Source organism: Typopeltis vanoorti, chromosome 1 (genome assembly GCF_054136105.1).
Source record: "Typopeltis vanoorti isolate ZY-2024b chromosome 1, IOZ_Tvanoo_1.0, whole genome shotgun sequence".
Classification (NCBI taxonomy): Eukaryota; Metazoa; Arthropoda; class Arachnida; order Uropygi; family Thelyphonidae; genus Typopeltis; species Typopeltis vanoorti.
Window position 1 is genome coordinate 74,132,237 of NC_143549.1, and position 19,687 is coordinate 74,151,923.

The 19,687-nt window shown below is 38.4% G+C and overlaps 1 protein-coding gene across 6 annotated transcripts in view; it reads right to left on the reverse strand.

The window, feature by feature from the left end:
* The window catches only part of LOC150110091 (uncharacterized), an 85,904-nt gene that overhangs the window by 42,255 nt on the left and 23,962 nt on the right, over positions 1-19,687 (reverse strand). For all 6 annotated transcript variants that reach the window (XR_016548826.1, XR_016548824.1, XR_016548823.1 and 3 more), the window contains exon 3: positions 14,520-14,679. Coding sequence is in view for 3 of the 6 variants with exons in the window: in XM_090397905.1 (XP_090254031.1) it covers positions 14,520-14,679 (160 nt within the window). In the remaining 3 variants the exon portion in view is untranslated. The remainder of the gene's footprint in view (positions 1-14,519; positions 14,680-19,687) is intronic.

Sequence of the window (19,687 nt, forward strand, 5' to 3'; positions counted from 1 at the left end):
ACTTGTAACCCTCTGCCTCCTTGAAACTGCTCCACCATACACAACTCTCTGATACCTATCAGACAGCCAATCCTGAATCCAGTTGACCTATCTGACATCCAGACCCATGTGCTGGAACGTAAATATCAGCGTATCATGTGGCACCCTGTCAAATGCCTTCGCTAAGTCTGAGAAAATTGCAGTATATATGCCTTTCCCTCATCTAATGTTCTTGTAACTTTATTATAAAAGGCTAGCATATTAAAAATGTTAAAAACGTTTAATTTTCTTGACCAAAAAGCTCTGGGAAGACTTTTATTGGGATTATATTGATCAAGTGCATATAATAAACAACTAAGTTATACCAACTAGTTTCACCAACTAAGTCTGTTGGCATCTTCAGGGTACATAACTGATGTACAGCACTAAAAAGTAAAAAACTGTTACAAACTATAATCAATCAACCAATTCCAATTATATTAAACAAAGAACAGAGCGCATGCAATACATTCATAGAGCGTGGATGATATCACTTGTTGTTATTTAGGAACGTTCTATAGTTGGCACTATAATTCAGTTCTGGCGAGTTGAAGGATCTGATAAGGGTCTTCCAGATCACGGGCAAGATTAGTCCTTGGTTTACCGCAAACCTACCAATACAGGACGTTATTTACATTTCACTTCCTCACACCACATTTCTCAGAAACTTAGTATTGTACACATGTTGAAGAACCGTGCCACTCTCCTTACAACAGATCAACAAGACCTCCAGGAAGAACTATCCCTGATATCCACCAACCTTACCATGAATGGATTTCCTTGAAGACTCGTCCACAAGACACTTTTCTCTGAAACCCCAACAAAGACAACAAGATGATGTATGTTATATTTCTACCATCGTCATTCCATACTTAGGGACAGTTTCCAATAAGACTCCTTAGACCACATAAAATAAGAGTGGCCTTTAAACCCACAGAAACGATTAGACAATTCTTAAGATCTCCAAAAGATAGCCATCCTTTCTCCAAATATGCTGGTGTTTATAACATACCATGCTCGTGCGGCTTGAATTACATCAGCCAAACTTCAAGAAGCCTTGAAATTAAGCAAAAAGAACACATAGGTGAGGTCAATAATAACAGAGAAGAAAAATCGGGGTTAGCTTTTCATTTCTCAAGAACGAACCATACCATTGAGTGGGATAGAAGCACAATTCCTTACATGGAGGAGGACTTCTGCTCCCGAATTTTTAAGGAGGCCACAACAGTTGCCCGCTGTATACAAAACCTTAACGGGAACCAAGGACTAATCTTGCCTGTGATCTGGAAGACCCTTATCAGATCCTTCAATTCACTAGAACTGAATTATAGTGCCAACTATAGAACGTACCTAAATAACAAGAAGTGATATCATCCATGCTCTATGAATGTATTGTACACACTCTGTTCTTTGTTTAATATAATTGGAATCGGTTGATTATAGTTTGTAACAGTTTTTACGTTTTAGTGCCGTACATCAGTTATGTACACTGAAGATGCCAACAGACTTAGTTGGTGAAACTAGTTGGTATAACTTAGTTTATTATATGCACTTGATCAATATAATCCCAATAAAAGTCTTCCCAGGCTAGCATATTACTAAAACAAGAGTGCCCCTTCGCAAATCCACGTTGACTCTCACAGATAACATTACCCTCATCTATCCAATGCTGTATACGGTCCCTCACTACTTTCTCCAAGGATCTTAACAACTACTGATGACACACAGACTGGCCTATAATTAGACACTTCCAGTCTGTTACCACCCTTATGCAATGGCACAATCTTACCTTCCTTCCATTCCCTGGGCACCTTTCCCGCAGCCAGACTTTCATTGAAAAGCCAGTTCAAAGGCACTGTCAGTTCCCTAGCACATTCTCTCAAAACTCATGGTGAAATACCATCCGGTCTTAAAGCTTTACTGACATCCAGAGCACTCAGTATCTGAAACACACTCTCCTCCTGTACCTCCTGCTAAAAAATTCCCTAGGATTTTCTTTGGATCTTAGGGCCACTCTCCTCTCATATTCCAGTTTCGTCTTCCTTACCATACTAGTCGCTCTTCTGGCCTGTGTCTTATATTCTTCATGCATCTTCTCTTCAGCTGTCTCCTTATATCTCTTCCATAACCTCTTTTTCGCATGCAATTACTGTTTAATATTGTTTGTCATCCAATTTACTCCAAATTGTGTCCTCTTCTTCACTCGTGGTATACAACTTACCATTGCTGCTAACAAATATTCTTCACAATTTCCTACGCACTAATGATATCCCGGCCTTCCCATTCCTCCCTCCATGAAACCTCCCAAAGTTGACATCTAAGACTAATATAATCACCTGCTTTATAATTCCACATAAGTTCCAGTCTCTTTGATACTCCTGCATGTCTACTCATTTTTCAAGTCAAAACCATATGTATGGTCACTCTCTCCAACTGGTGGGAGAGATGTCATCTCAGTTATTATCAACTCTTCTGATGCTATAACCAAATCCAAAACTCTTGAACCTCTTGTTCCCTCTGTTACATGTTGCCTAAGACATTTGTCCCTCAAGAATTCTAGAAATTCCATTCCCCTATTGCCACATGCATCTTCCTCTCTCCAATTTATACTACTGTAGTTAAAATCTCCCATAACAATCATTCTTCTTGCACTTGCAAAACTTAACTGTCTAAACATCTCCTGGCCCCCATCCTCTGTGCTCACATAGGATATTTAGTGGGGTGTTGCTACAGACCCAGTAAATATCCTGTCTTGCCCACCTCTACCTCATACCATATGCTCTCAAAATCATTTGTCTCACTGCCTTCCAAAGCCTCCACTCTTAGAGGACATAGGTCATCACTTATCATAAGCAGTACCCACTACCATGCTTTCCCTTCCTATCCTGCTAAAAAATTCTTGTTATTATATCCTCTTTTGTCAACCATGTTTCAGTGATCCAATAACTTTTGGCCAGGCTAATGCTATCTGTGCCACGAATTCCTCTCCCTTATTCCAGATACTCCTGGCATTAGTATAAAGCATATAAATGCCATTGTTTCTATACCGAGCATTATCCCCTCTAGACTCCCCTGGGCTCAGTGTTACCTGATGTCGTCCCCCTTCTCCCAAGTATCCATTCCCCACAAGAGGCCACCCCTGCTATCATCTTCCCTGGGACACACTGACTCGTTCAGAACAGCAATCTCTCCAGATGCCTACATCCTTCCTCATTCAAATGTAAGCGGTCTCTCACATACAATTCCTCTCTTTCCTCAAACGCACTCCAAGCATCCACATATACCAGTCCTCTCTTGTCACACATTCTAGCTATTATACCATTCAATATTACTGCTCTTCTGCTCAGTTCGTCATTATCATACCTAGGCAACACGCACACTATTTTTCCTCTCTCTGTCTTCTTCCGTACAGCCTCAAGCAAAAATCTCATATTTCTCGCTGCCCGACTTACATTACCACTCAAGTCATTTGTTCCTACCATCACAATCATCTCATCCACCCTTTCACCTCTCTTAATTGCCATAGCCACCCTTTCTATTGTTCCTCCTGGCAAACACTCCTGACGCATCCTATCTTGAACACCACGGATCATTGAGTCGCCATACATTATACCTCTTACCATTCCCTCTCTCCTATTGTTTCCATTCTCTCCTCTTCTTTCATTCCCATACATCTCTCTCTCATTCCCTCTCTCCTACTTTTCTATTTTCTCCACTTCTAACACTTCCATATCCCTCTCTCATTCCATTTCTCCTACCGTTTCCATTCTCTCCTATTCTAGCACCCCATACCTCTCACTCATTCCCTCTCTTCTACTGTTTCCTTTCTCTCCTCTTCTAACACTCCCAAAATTCTCTCTCTCCCCTACTCTGATTCGCCTTGCATTTATCTCTTCCATTCTCCTAATCTTATCTTTCATACTTCTGCTCTCATTCACAAGACATTCCACCTCCTCTTTCAGCTCGTCTATCTCCCTCTGTAGGTCAGTCACTCTTAATCTAAATTCACTCTCCCAAACAAAACCATCTCCTATCTCCTAAACTTTCACAGTCACTCACACCTTCCACACTATCAACTATTATTTTCTCATTCACATATATATATTTTTCATTCTCTCCTATCACACTACTTGTCTTTCTACATTCATTCCCCATTCCTGGAGCAACAAAGTCGGATATTGATATTTCTAATGCACTTATTTCCTCCAACTGCCTGCATTTTGCACACATACGCTCTCCACTCTCTTTAATTTACAAAGATAATATCTGGATTATGGGATTTAGATTATGAGAACAGATTGCAAGAATGTGGATTGCAGACTTTGGTTAACAGGAGAAAGAGGGGATATGATGGAAGTCTATAAACTTTTGAATGGGTGTTATAGGATATTGTCTGATGAAATTTTTCATTATATGGAAGGTGGGGAGAGAACACGAGGACATCAATGGAAGTTAAGTTTGCTCATCATCAAGAAAGGTAAAAGAGCTAGGTTTTTCTCCCAGAGAGCAGTGAATGAGTGGAATATTTTGCCTTCAGGGATAGTGAGTGCATCTGGTGTGAATGAATTTAAGGGAAGGTATGACAGCTGGTTTGGGTGATTTATAACCTCCCGTGACAAGTCCTCGACTCCCTGGAGGTCTCACATAATAATAATAATAATAATATGGTAGATAGCAGCATTGTGTGCAGATGGAGGATTAAGAAGTGCCAATGGCAGACATGCGGAGCAAAGTGAACTCTCGCAGTGAGTCTTTGGACTCTGAGGTGTTACATAATCATAATAATAATAACAATGCATATTATAATAACCCTTAACTCAGCAGCTGTCACTGAATCCCTTGTGCTCTCTGACAAGGCATTCTTCTTGCCTACACTCTAAAGAAAACATATGCTTCTTACCTGTTCATACCTTCCTTATAGCTTTAAGGAAGTTTCTTATTTTCCTATTTCCTTTCACTCTGTGAATAACTCCCATCTACCAGACTCTGCAGATAGTATTTCCCCCAGTCAATCCTCATGACCAAAATCCAAAGTTCTGAGCAAAAACCATACATACATTGCAGAATAGTGCAAAATTGATCTGACCAAGATTTCTATAGGGGAATGACTGTCTTCTGATCTCTATTGTCTGTGATTTCCTCATAACTAATAGTCTATCATTTTCACAATTCTTGCAATGTATCTTCTAAATTTCAGCTTTTGTTCTACCCTTATTCCCAAATACCTCACTCCACTTCCTTCAGTACATTTCCACCAATGAAATTGTCATTGCATCCTATCCATGTCTTTATAAATATTATGCGTGGCAATATAGATTATACTTTACAAGAAATTATATTCTCATTTAATCCTTTACCCAAGTGTAAGTTTTTGCTTACACTTGGTAAGGATACCTGAGGCTGTTGGCTTCATGTCAATTGCCTCAGTATCCCATGATGCACAATACATTTTCTTTTAGGCACGTATATTGCTATGCAAGGGTCACCACCCAGACTGGTTTCGATCTTTATCGAAGTCTTAGTAGTCAGTGCTAGATCCAGGAAGATAATGAAACTGAATACATTAGTCATATATTTTTCAAATAGAAGTAGTAAAATGGTGTGTCACCATATTATTAAAATACTCTGATCCAGAGTATTTTAATAATGATCATTATTAAATAATAATATGTTTTAATTTTAATAATATGTTGATATACCATTTTAATACTTTTGTATGGAAAATATGACCTGCATTGATTCAACCTCTTATCTTTGTAGATCTAGCTAACATTAATGTGGTTTTCTGCTGAAGTGATCTTTATCCCTCAGTGGACGCTTGCCTATGCTACTGACATGGCCTTGATCACAGCCCTAGAAGATGAGCAGTTCTTGTTAGCTAATTGCAAAGTTTCGTGTTTGGCTCAGTAGGTTTCTGTCTATCATTAGGAGGAGCTGAGGCTTTTGCAGGTGGTTGTCTGGCTGAATTACTGCTGACAGTCCTGGATTTTCCAGATATATCCAGTAATAACTTCAAATAATTCTTTCAGGACCACTCATTGAAATTAATTTCAATTTCAGGGATCTGAAGAATCACCTTGTTTTTGGAGACTATTCCTGTACTTATACAGTGAAACTAATCTGGGTAGTGATTCTTCCTATAATGTATGGCAATATACATACCTGAAAGAGAGTATGCAGTGCACTGTGGGATAATGAAGCAGATGATGTTAAGTGAACATCCTTTATGTACACCTAGCCTAGTCATGAATATATTTTGCACACAGACTTTGCTTGTTTACACTTAGTTTATTATTATTATGATTTAGGCCTCCATGGAGTCAAAAGACTCGTTGCAGAAGGTCCTATCTAGAAAACACAGTCTATCATACCACTTCTTGAACTCACTGAGTGTTCATGCTCTCACCACTCTATCAGGCAATGCATTCCACAGTTCAACCACCTTCCATGCAAAGCAACCAATCAAAAAAACTCCCCAGTGTCAACCCTGAAATTACCTCTCAACAGTTTCAAGGTTTCAATCATATCACCTCTCCTTCTTCTGTCTACCAAACTTTGCAGTCAGTCCAAATTCCCTCAACCTATCCTTATAACCAACATTGTATAGCCCTGAAACCATCTGTTATTTGTCTCTGCACCCTTTCCACAGTTAATTTATCATCTTCAAATCCTAGAGACAAAATTTGAGAACAATAGTCCAAGTGTGGTCTAATCAGGGCTTTATACAATGGAATGACAACTCTTTTATCTCTGCAGATCAGCATCCTTCGCAGTTTCTATCAATCAACACAGCAGATCTCTTGTCTCCCCCTACTATAACTCCTCAAAAAGAGTATGCTGCCTTGCATCGATGTATCCCAAACTTCAAGACTTTACATGTTGCTGCATTAAACTGACACCCCCATTCAATTTGCCCTGCCCACCTGTCCAGTTTATTCAAATCCTCTTGCAGGACTACCAGATCTGCATTATTCCTAATAACCCATCCTAGCTTTTAATCATCTGCAAACAACTGAATATCCTCCTGCAATCCACTAAGAATGTCATTGATATAAAGGTTAAACAATACATGACCCATGTTGAAAGTTCTTTCTCTAAATCCAGAGTAATTTATTAAAAAAGGGTGGCACACCATTTGGCAACTTCTATAGGTAGAGATGACCTGCTAATGCTTCTGCCTGGTATCTCCACTTGGGCCTGGCTCCCACTGAAGAGACCTCAATAAAGGTCAAAAACTAGTCTGGGTAGTGGCCCTTCCGTTAATGCATAACATTAGACATATCCACAAGGAGATGTGTTTTGCATTATAGGAGATACTCAGATAGGAGTGTTGGTAGCTTGCTCCACCTTTGCAACGAGTTGTCCTGGTGTTGTACCACCTTACCCCAGTCCTGAAGGTACTTTCAGGTGCAAAATTTGTTTGCTCACACTTGGATAAAGGATTAAACTAATTTTATTATAATATAGGACCCAGTACTGAGCCCTGTGGGACCCCACTTGTAACCTTCTGCAGGCCATCGCCAGATTAGATCGTGCCCTGAGGCAAACAATTAAATATTGCCCCTGATAGATTTAAGACAAAAATATAAGAAAATCTCCAATCACTATTTTCCTTTTATTACAAGAGAAACATTAATGCAAAACAAGTACATTTTATTATTAATTAAATGTTTGCTCTATGAAGATATTGCACAATAATTGTTGAGAGGTGGTTACAGGGTTGACACTGGGGAGTTCTTTCGCTTGGTTGAACACCCCTCTGTGTGTGTGTGTGTGTAGGGGGGAGGGTAATATCCTGGAAGTGAAAACTCACTAATAGTGTGCCCCAAACAGTCAATTTGGGTACTGTTGCTTTTTAATTTTTATATTAATGAAATAGTATTGTGGTTTTACAAAACAGCTTGAATGGGTGAGTAAGTAAATGAATGGGGCTACCAGTTCAATGTTGCAGAGCATAAGGTTTTTAAAATTTGGAGAGCACATATGAAATACAGACTATACACTTCATGTGGATTTTTTTAGAGGGAATAGAGAAGATAACAGATCTGGAAATTATGTTGAATAACCTAAAATTTAAGGGACATTTTGCTAAAACTGTGAAGACAGCACAACAGATTATGGTGATGATGCAGAGGACACTGATGTGTAGAAGTAAGGAGATTATCATTCCATTGTATAAGACATTGATCAGGCCAATACTGCACTGCTGTGCACAGTGGTCCATACACAGAAATATTTAACCCTTTCCAATATCTCCATATATGGATATGGAGATATTGGAAAGGATTCAATATCATGGATATTGAGATAGTGAAAAGCTGGGCTCAACAAATATGCTCATCTGCAACTACACAAAATAGAATATTTTTATTTAATAAAAAAAAAAGAACTTCCTAAAAAAATATTTTTAACTTTATGAAAACATAGATGCAGCCAGGGCCATTTTAAGGTAACGGCAAACCCGGCAGCCACAGGGGCCTTTCTCTTTAGGGGCCCCATTCTCTTATTGTGAACTAAAGTGAAATTACTAAAAATTAATTAAAAACAGCATGGCACAGTCACGATTAAACCAAAAAATTAAGTTCAATGCTCATTAAACCTAAGTTTAATGAGCACTGAACATGAGATTTTACAAAATATTAACTTTGATGACCTAATACATGATTTTGCCACATCAGAATGTAGAAGTCACTTTATAATGTTAGTTTTGCTATGGGAAGCATGTGAGTGGAAAGGAGTGAATTGTTGTGTTATTTTTGTTTTGAATATCGCCTTCACATCACCAATGGAATTACTTGGGACTTCAAAATCGATGAGTATCTTATTATTATTATTACTGAACATTAGGAAATGTGATGGGGGGGGGTCTCACGTTTCTCTCCAAGCCAAGGTGTTGATTCGGCCCTGGATGCAGCACTACTAATAATTTTATGGAACTCCTATTTACTCACTGGGACATATAATGGAAAAAAATGTGGAAAGGAAGGGGAATCTTAGGCAAGAACTTTGCATAATAAGTAGGGTTTTACATGTCAATTAATATTGGAGAGGGTCCAGAGACAAGTGAGGTGGTTTTGGTTTCTGGATGAAAACTATGAAAAATGATAGAGGAAATGCAGTTTCCAGAGTCTAGCATAAAGGAAGAGGGAGATTATCATTGTAACATATAAGTTGATTTTATTTCATTCATGTGAGGTTCCTGATTTTCCTCCACCATCCCTTAACGCTGGTTCAGCCCTCCTAATGAGAGATTAAGTATATATTTTATGATTGTAGATCCATGTGTTCATGGGCCAGTTTGCCTGTTCTGAGGGACAAAAAACCCGAGTTTGCAGGTAAAAAAACCCTCTACCTCCGCATGAGACCGGCTAAGAGGGCGCTAGTGGGTCAAGCGCTACGGACGTGTTTTGAAGAGCTCCTGATTCAGATAAGTTTTACTAGGAATAATTACGTATATATGCATAATTGTTTAAGTAAGAGCGGCTGTAAACGTTGTACGCTACCGATATTATTAGTGTGGGGTTTTTTTTCTTGCTTAAACTAAATACGAAAACGTTAATATTAGACCTAGTAACCTGCAGAGAAAAAAAAAAAATGGCGGTGGCATTGTCATTCCATGATTTTAATTTGGATTTCAGTCGGTTCGTTAAGTGTGAGGTCTGTTATATATATTCCTTTGATTACATAAATGATTTGTGGATGTTTAGTGCAGATGGAAGAAGGGTGTGTGTGCGAAATGTGACCTGAACGAGGAATTGATGAATGCGAATATGAAGTTGATGACAGAAAGTGCTAGTACCGATTGTGTCACGAGTGCACGTTTGAAAGAGAAGGATGGTGAGGAAGACAGGTGAAAAAATGTTAAAAAATCAGAAAAAAAGAAAAAGAGCGATTTGACAACGGATGACGTAATGGATGTTAAAAGGGACGAAAGTGAGGCGGAAAGAAACGAAATTGAGAGAACGAATGAAAGTAGAAATGGTGTGATGCAGAAATCGCAAGTAAAAAAAATCGAAAGAATGAATGATAGCGAAAAAAGAATGACTGATGGCGAAAGTTGGACGCATGTTGGAACGAAAGTACGGAAACAAAGAAAGATATGTGAGAGTGAAAGTGAGAAGAATGATAGTGAAAGTTGGACGTATGTTGGACTGAAAGTACGGAAACAAAGAAGGATGAATAAGAGGGAAAGTGAGAAGAGGGGGGTCGAGAGTTAGAAAGATTTAATGATAGAGAGAATGTGTCGCGAGGTTCGGAAGGTGAATTGGATTGGATGAAGCAAGAAATGAAATGGATGCGGAATGAAATTAAGAGAATTCAGGTCAAAACTATTAAAATAAATCATGATGGCATGAAAGAGTTAACAAAAGATGAGCGAGTGGCGTTGTAGGGCGACTCCATTATTAAAGGTATGCTAGAGGATAAAATGCACAAGGTATGTTTTCCTGGCGGTAAAATGAGTAGAGTGATTGAGGCATTGAATATGAGGCGGGAATGAGCAAAAGAGTTAATTGTATTAATTGGTACAAATGATTTGAGAGAGAACAAAGAGCATGTGAAAATGAATGTCAGGAGACTGCTTGGAAAGATAAAGCAGAATAGTGTGACAGGAAGGGTGGTCAGTGTGTTGCTTAGGTATGATTGTGGTGAAATGAGGCAGAGAGCAAGGATTATGAATGATATTCTGGCTGAAATGTGTGAGATGGGAGTACAGTTTGTTAATGTGTGGAATGAGTTTGAGGGACGAAGTGAGCTGTATGGGAGCGATGGACTGCATTTGAGTGGTTATGGTGTGAGTTGCTTGGAGAGACTGCTGCTGGAAAGTGGAGAAGTGAATAGAGAGAATGAATCAGATCGAGATGGGAGTGATGTGGAAGAGCAGGAGAGTAAGACAGGAGAGATTGAAGAAGTGGAAATGAATGGGGAAGTGAGTGGTATGAGTATAGAAAATGAGAGAATGGGTGTGCAAGAGGAGCAGGGAAATGGGGAGGCTCAGGGTGGACAGGGATACACAGCGTGAGAAAGGTGGATGCTCCAAGAGGAGGGAGAGCATGTGTAGGCATGAAAGTAATGGGATGATCAGGGATCAAAAGGAAACAGATGGAATTGCAAAGGGTTCTAAAATGAAGAAGCAGAAAGGGAAATGCCCCAGTCCAGCATGGAGAGATCACATCAAGTGAGTGGTATCAGTGGAACTAGCTGTAGATCCAGAAATGATCTGTTGTGTTTGTATACCAATGCTAGAAGTATAAGAAACAAGGCGGATGAAATGGTTGCACTAATTGCGTCTGTGCACCCAGAGATTGTCGGAATAAGTGAAACATGGTTAGATGAGGATGACATCCTGACAGGAATAGAGATGGAAAGGTATGATGTGTTTCGTGAGGATAGAAGGGTAAAAAGGGAGGGGGAGTGCTATTGATGATAGAGAAAGAGTTATGTCCATACAAGGTAGAGATGCAAGAGGGAAATGGGGCCAGTTGTTTTGAGGCAGTATGGGGTGAGATAGAGGTGAATAGAATCAAATACTTGGTGGGATGTTGTTATAGACCTGGTAATGTGGATGGTGGTGATAGTGAAATGTATAGTCAAAGAAGCCAAGCAAATAAGAAAAGGGTGATCATTATGGGTGATTTTAATTATGGCAATATAGACTGGAATGAAGAGATAGCAACTGGAAGTAAAGAAAATGAGTTTCTTGAGTTTTTGAGGGATAACTACCTCAGACAGTATGTAACAGAGGGCACAAGAGGATTAAGAGTCTTGGATTTGGTCATCTCATCGGAGGATGTAATTATCAATGAGGTATCAAATCATCCACCAATTGGTGAAAGTGACCATGAGGTGATTACTTGGGTGGTTGGCAGCAGTGCAAGGACCCCTGTGAAAAAAGGGTATATGTGGAACTACAAGGGGGGTGATTATGAAGAGCTCAGGAGACAGCTTGCAGGTGTAGCATGGAATGAGGAGTTAGCTGGAAAAGAGATCAATGCAGCTTGGGGGATTTTCAAAAAATATTTAGTGGATGCAATGTCTAAATGTATACCACGGGTGAGAAGGTTAAATAAAGTAGGTGTGAGATGGATGAATAAAGAGATTAAGCATGTAATACAGAGAAAAGGGCAATGTGGAGGCAGCATAAGAGAAGTGGAAGTAACCAATTTCATGAGGTCTACAAAGACCAGGCAAGGAGGGTGACTTGGTTGGTGAGAGTAGCTAAAGAGAGGTATGAACAGCAGTTAGCTAATGAAGCTAAAAAGAATCCTAGGGAGTTCTTTCGATATGTAGCCAGCAAAAGAAAGAATGATTATGGAAGGATGACATTGATTGGAGGAAATGGTATAAAGACAGCTGTTGCAGAATGTGTGGTGGAGATACTTAATGAGCAGTTCATAAAGATCTTTCAATCTTGTGAATGTGACTTCATGGAGAGATTAAGAGCAGTTGATGATGGGGAGGAGAGACTGACTGTAAGTGAGCAAGAGGTGTTTGGGGAGTTGAGTAAACTAGATGTAAATAAGGCTGTGGGACTTGATAATATATCACCGCGTATTCTGAAGGAATGTGCCAGAGAGTTGACACCTGCCTTGACATATTTTTTTAATACGAGTCTTGCACTTGGTCAAGTCCCCAAAGAGTGGAAGGAGGGCAAGATTGTGCCACTTCATAAAGAAGGTGATCAAACTCAAGCATCAAACTATAGGCCTATCTGTGTGTCAGATGTTGTGGTTAAGTTGTTGGAGAAGCTTGTGAGAACTAGGATCCAGAATTGGGTTGACAACAATGGTATAATCTTTGATGGACAGCATCGGTTTGCTAAAGGGAGGTCGTGTTTTAGTAATCTACTTACTTATTACAATAAAGTGACTGCTTCCTTGGACAGAGGAGAAGGATACACAGTAATATACTTGGATTTCGCAAAAGCTTTTGATAGAGTACCTCATGATAAGTTGACAGTCAAACTAGAGCAGATGGGGTTGGATATTAGATTAGTGCATTGGATTGGAGACTGGCTATCTGATAGGTATCAACAAGTTGTGTGTGAGGGTGCAATATCCAGGAAAAGGAAAGTCACTAGTGGAGTGCCTCAGGGATCTGTTTTAGGGCCATTACTATTTAACTTGTATATTAATGATATTGGCGAAGAGTTGGATGGAGATATTCAGTTGTTTGCAGATGATGCAAAGTTGGGACGAACCATAAAGAGTAGTGAAGATGTTGTGGCCTTGCAAGAAGACTTGAATAAATTGAGTGATTGGGCAAGCAAATGAGGATGTGAGTTCAATGTTGCAAAATGTAAGGTTTTAAAATTTGGAAAACAAAGATGGGATGCAGAATTTATGCTTGGTGAGAATATATTGTTGGAAGTAGAGGAAATAAGAGATCTGGGAGTGATAGTGGATAAGGATCTAAAATTTAGGGGACACATAACCAATATTGTGAAGACAACACAAAGACTTCTGGGAATGATGAGGAGGACACTGATGTGTAGAAGTAGGGAGATTCTTGTTCCATTGTATAAGGCTTTGATTAGGCCACACATGGACTATTGTGCCCAGATTTGGTCACTTGGTTTTCAGAAGGATGAAGAGATGTTGGAAAGGGTCCAAAGGCGACTGACTAAGGTAGTTTCTGACCTCTGGAATGTCGAGTATGAGGAAAGATTGAAAAGATGTAATTTGCAGAGTCTAGTGGAGAGAAGGAAGAGGGGAGATATGATAGAGGCCTACAAGTTGTTAAGGGGTTGTTATAGGATCAGTGGTGGAGAAGGTCTACAGAGAATAGTGGGAGATCAGGGGAGAACCAGAGGTCATCCCTGGAAACTGTATAAAGAGGGTGTGAGTAGGGGAGTGAGAGGCAGGTTTTTTTCGTGCAGAGTTGTGAATGATTGGAATGCCTTGCCTGAGAGTGTGGTGTCTGCAAGGAGTTTGAATGTGTTTAAGACCCGGTATGATGAGATGTGTGTGAGATAAAAGGACCTCCTAGATGAGTCTTTGACTCCATGAGGTCTTGTTTAATAATAATAATAATAACTCACCTTTAGTCAAAAGAGACCACATAAAGTATGGTCTCTTGTTCCTCATGTCATGGATGGGAATCGAATCCAGGTCTTTCTGATTAAAGGACTTTTTCTACACCAACTGGGCTATGGAGGCTCACTATAAGTTGATAAGATGTTATGACTAGATTATTGTAGAAGAGATTTTACATAGAATGGGGAGAATGAGAGGTCATCCTCAGAAGTGTATGGTTCCAATCGCCCACCACTCTCCCTTCAAGAAGCTGGCTTCTTGAAGGGAGAGTGGTGGGTGATTGGAACCATGTCATGGTTCATCAAACCATGTCATCTCACCATGACATGGTTTGATGAACTATGTCATGGTGAGAGTGACACCTCCCACGAGTTTTGACTTGATGGAAGTCTGATGATAATAATAAATAATCAAGACACATTTGTGAATATGAATGTGTCTTATCCTAAATGGTAATTACATACTTACTTGGTAGATCAATCAACTGGTAGCGTTTAATATTTTTATCTTGGGATCTCAGATTTTGGAGAAATCTACATTTCTTTAAAGCCGTGAGAAATCTATGCCTTAGATCAACAATTTGTACCTGGGAGTTACTTTCATGTGGATTTGAAAATTTCTTCCAGTCCTTCAAAAAAAAAAAAAAAAAAAAAAACGTTAATGAAAAGACCATAAAAGCTTGCACTCCATAAATTATCTTATGTTAACTCTTTGATCTACTGTATGAAAGAACTTCATATCGAGCATTCTGAAATGAAACAGCATTAGTCAAACTGTTTGGGCTACCCAAATGATAGGAATCATTTAGTTGAGTAGAAACTTCATGATTTATTAAGTATGTACATATGATAAAAAATAATGTTTCATTTTTTTTTAATTTGGCTCATGGAAAGAGCATCTTATGAACTTTATTCTGCAGTTTTAAATTTAAAATCTTCTATGATTTATCTAGTTTTTTCCATAAGCAAAACATAAATTTAAAATATCCAGTTGATACTCGCTATACGAACTTGTAAGGACCATAGGAGTAGTTTATTATACCAGATAGTTTTAGTAAATTTCTTTAGTCTGCATACTTTGTGCAAATGGTGCTTTGGGAGAGACTTTTCAGTAGTTTATTATAGTTCATGAGTTTGTTATAATGATGCTTGCTTTATTATGAGTTGACAGAAATGTAGTCCTGTGGCTGTATATGACGTACATTAAAATAGCTTTTAAATGTGAGCTTTTAAAAGTTAATATACAGTAATTGGTCTATTAGTGTGTGTGTGTGTGTGTGCGCGCGTGCGTGTGCATTAGCCTACTTCCTTTGCAGTGACATCGCTGTGTACTATATTTTTCTCATCATTAGATAGGTATGTACATTTCATTAACACAATATGAATGCTCTCACTTGTATCTGTCATATCCATGAATTTCATTTAAAAACTAATTATCATCTATATATTTTTATATTGATTATTATTAATATTCCAGACCACTATGGAATTACAAGACTCTTGCTGAACTCTAAATTATTATTATTATTATTGCATCCTCCATGGAGTCAGTAGACTCATCATTGTAGGTTCATTCAACTGACAACATGTTTATTATTATTATTATTATTATTACCGTCAACTCCAAGGAGACCTTAAACTCATCGAAGGAGGCCCTAAACATGTTAGGAACAACTATTCAGCATCCTCACAGTATCTATCATACTCTGCATTGAACTCATTTACAGTCATGGTACCCACAACAAACTCAGCCAGCTTATTCCACTAATTCACCACTCTCCAAGTAAAAAACCTAGTTCTAACACCCTTGCTAACTACACTCTTGGATAATGAGTGTAGTAGCAAATTACTGGTGAGAGAGTGATCATAAGATCAAGCCCTTATGATCACTCTCTCACCAGTTGGTGGCAAATGGTCATGTTTATTACAGCCAAATTCTCAGATGCAATTACTAGTCAAGCACTCTCAAACCCCTAGTATATTCCATTACATGCTGTCTCAGGTAGTTATCCCTTAGTAACTGCACAAAATCCATTTCCTTCCTCCCATGTGTCCTCTCCTCCTTCCAATCAATGTTACCATAGTTGAAATCCCCCATAATAATTACCTGTCCTCTTCTCATTGAGTCTATTTGCCTATGCATACTATCTCCATCATTTATTCCATCATCTGGTCTATAGCAGCACACAACTGCATATTTTGTTCTGCTGGCCTCAATCTCACACCAAATAGCCTCAAATGTGTATCATACTGAACCCTAAAATCCTTAATACTCCTTACATTAACCACACATTCTGGTAATGCATTCCATGCATTGACAAGTTTCCATGTAAAAAATCTACTTCTCACATCCTTGTTCACTACACTTTTACATTACTTCCAGAGATGACCTCTGGTATTTCCCCCTCTTGCCTTCTACTCTTTTTATAATTCCATCTGGATTAATCCAAAAAAATCCTCTCACTAACTTAAATGTCTCTATCACATCACCTTTTTTTCTCCTATTCACCAAATTATGCATCCACATTTTTAATATAACATGAAGGGAATAGACATATAATAAAAAATTAGAGAAAAAAAACATGATTTTGTTTAAAAAATGCAATTAACAAGGGAAAACATTTTTTCTCAGTTATTCTTTGTAAAACTGACATTAATCAATGATAATGTCATACATTTTAGTGCACATTTTTTTATCTTTTGTTTTTAAAGTGAATATGAGCTACAAAAGGTTGTAATGTATGGTACATTAGTATGTTGATGGACTAATAGTTAAATAATACAGAAATCAAGCTCTAGAGATGAAACATGGAAACAAAAAACAAAAAAACTTGAAAATTTTTTTGAGCTCTTTAGGTCTCCAGTAAGTAGGATGATGTCTAAAAATCAGAAGATGAAATTCGTGTACTACCACCAAATGACATTTACAAATTCATGACTTATTTGCTGGAGAAGATACTTAATCAAATAACAGCAAAGTGCTCAGAACACTTTGCTGTTATTTGATTTGATATTTAGACGATTTCATTGGTAAACCTATGTCAGTTCATGCTTACATAAATTTAAGATACTTTCTCGTCAAGTATAATTTAATTTCTCACTCAACAAAAAAACTTCATACACCAAATCAGAGAGAGAGAGAGAGAGAGAAGGAAGTTATTATCTCTGTATATTATTGCTCTCTGATACAACCATGTTTGATACAGGGGTTAGGCACATTATTGATGCTTCAGTTTCTAGAGGATGAAGTAATAGTTTCAAGAGACAAAAATGATGATTAGTTCTATGCAGTGTTCCTTAAAAGATGGATTAAAGATTTGCGGACCAAACTTTGGTTAATAGGAAAAAACAATTGGTTTTGATAAAAGTATATGGCTTACTATACGAGTTTTATAGCATAGATGCAGAAGAGATTTATTACTTGGAGAGAGAGGAGAATGAGTGGAATGGTTTAGCACAGGCAGTATCTTAAGATCTTTACCAGTGAATAAGTTGTAGGAGAGGTATAATAGACAGTGTAAATAATGTCTCTTCAATGAATCTTCAAACTCCATAGATAGTTTTGTAATAATAATAATATTAACTTTATTCACCTGTACTTGAAATGTTTTACTTATTATTATTATTATTATTAGGTGACACCTCCAGGGAGTTCAAGGATTCATTGTGGGAGGGCACACTACTCAACTTCGCTAAATACATCTCATCCTCTCCACTATGACACTACTACCATCAACACCATCTATTGCCAACATGACCAACAACAGTATTTTTTGTCTGTAAATTACGTGTGTTCTGAAGGCTGATTTGTCTGTACGCGGGATGAAAAATCCAAGTTTCCAAGAGGAAAACCCTGCTACCACCATATGAGATAGGCTAACTCAACTTCAACTGAAAAAGCCCATATAAGGATTCCCCTCATCACGACAAGAATTGAACTCAGATCTTTTCCAATCGAAGGGCACAATATTCAGTTGTTCTTCCAATTGCACTATGGTGGCTACTTCTTCTATAGGTTCTCCATTCACAATGCAGTTGGTATTTTCAATACTTCTACCTATTTTCATTGTCTTTGTCTTGTTATTGCTGACTTTCATACCATATCTACTACAACAGTTATTCAATTTAGTCAGAGAATCTTGCAAACATGTAGCAGATTTATTTACAAGTATAACATCATCCACATAAAGCAAAGAACTAACATTAACATCTCCAATTTTGATATCAGATTTAATACCACTTTCTTTCATAATGTGATCCATATAGATAATGAATAACAGAGGGAATAATGTACATTCTTCTCTGACACCAGATTTAAACCATCTTCCTGTACTTCCTTCAATTCTAACTACTGACTTACAACTCAAATAAAGACTAAGTATTATTATTATTATTACCCCACGACCTCATGGAATCAAAGACCCATCTAGGAGGTCTTTTTATTACACACACAGCTCATCATACCATGCCTTGAACACATTCAAACTCCTTGCAGACACCACACCACACTCTCAGGCAAGGCATTCCAGTCATTCACAACTCTGCATGAAAAAAACCTACCTCTCACTCCCCTACTCACACCCTCTTTATACAGTTTTCAGGGATGACCTCTGGTTCTCCCCTGATCTCCCACTATTTTCTGTAGAACTTCTCCAGTATTGATCCTATAACAACTCCTTACCAACTTGCAGGTTTCTATCATATCTCCCCCTCTTCCACCTGTCCACCAGACTCTGCAAATTGCGTCTTCTCAATCTTTCCTCATACTCGACAATCCAGATGGCTGAAACTACCTTAGTCAGTCGCCTTTGGACCCTTTCCAACATCTCTTCATCCTTCTGAAAACCAGGTGACCAAATCTGGGCACAACAGTCCATGTGGGGGCCTAATCAAAGCCTTATACAATGGAACAAGAATCTCCCTGTTTCTGCACGTCAGTGTTCTCCACATCATTCCCAGAAGCCTTTGTGTTGTCTTCACAATTTTGGCTATGTGTCCCCTAAATTTCAGATCCCTATCCACTATCACCCCAGATCTCTTATTTCTTCCACCTCCAACAATATATCCTCACCAAACATAAATTCTGCATCCCATCTTTGTTTTCCAAATTTTAAAACCTTACATTTTGCAACATTGAGCTCACATCCCCATTTCCGTGCCCAATCACTCAATTTATTCAAGTCTTCTTGTAAGGAGGCCACAACAACTTCACTACTCTTCATGGTTCATCCTAACTTTGCATCATCTGCAAAGAAATGAATATCTCCATCCAAATCTTCACCTATATCATTAACATACAAGTTAAACAGTAATGATCCCAAAACAGACCCCTGAGGCACTCCACTAGTGACTTTTTGATACCTATTATATAGCCAGTCTCCAATCCAATGCACTAATCTAATATCCAACCCCATCTGCTCTAGTTTGATTATCAATTTATCACGAGGTACACTATCAAAAGCCTTTGTGAAATCTAAGTATATTACTGTGTATCCTTCTCCTCTGTCCAAAGAAGCAGTCACTTTATTGTAATAAGTAAGTAGATTACTAAAACATGACCTCCCTTTAGTAAATCCAATGTGTCCATCAAAGATAATACCATTGTTGTCAACCCAACTCTGGATCCTAGTTCTCACA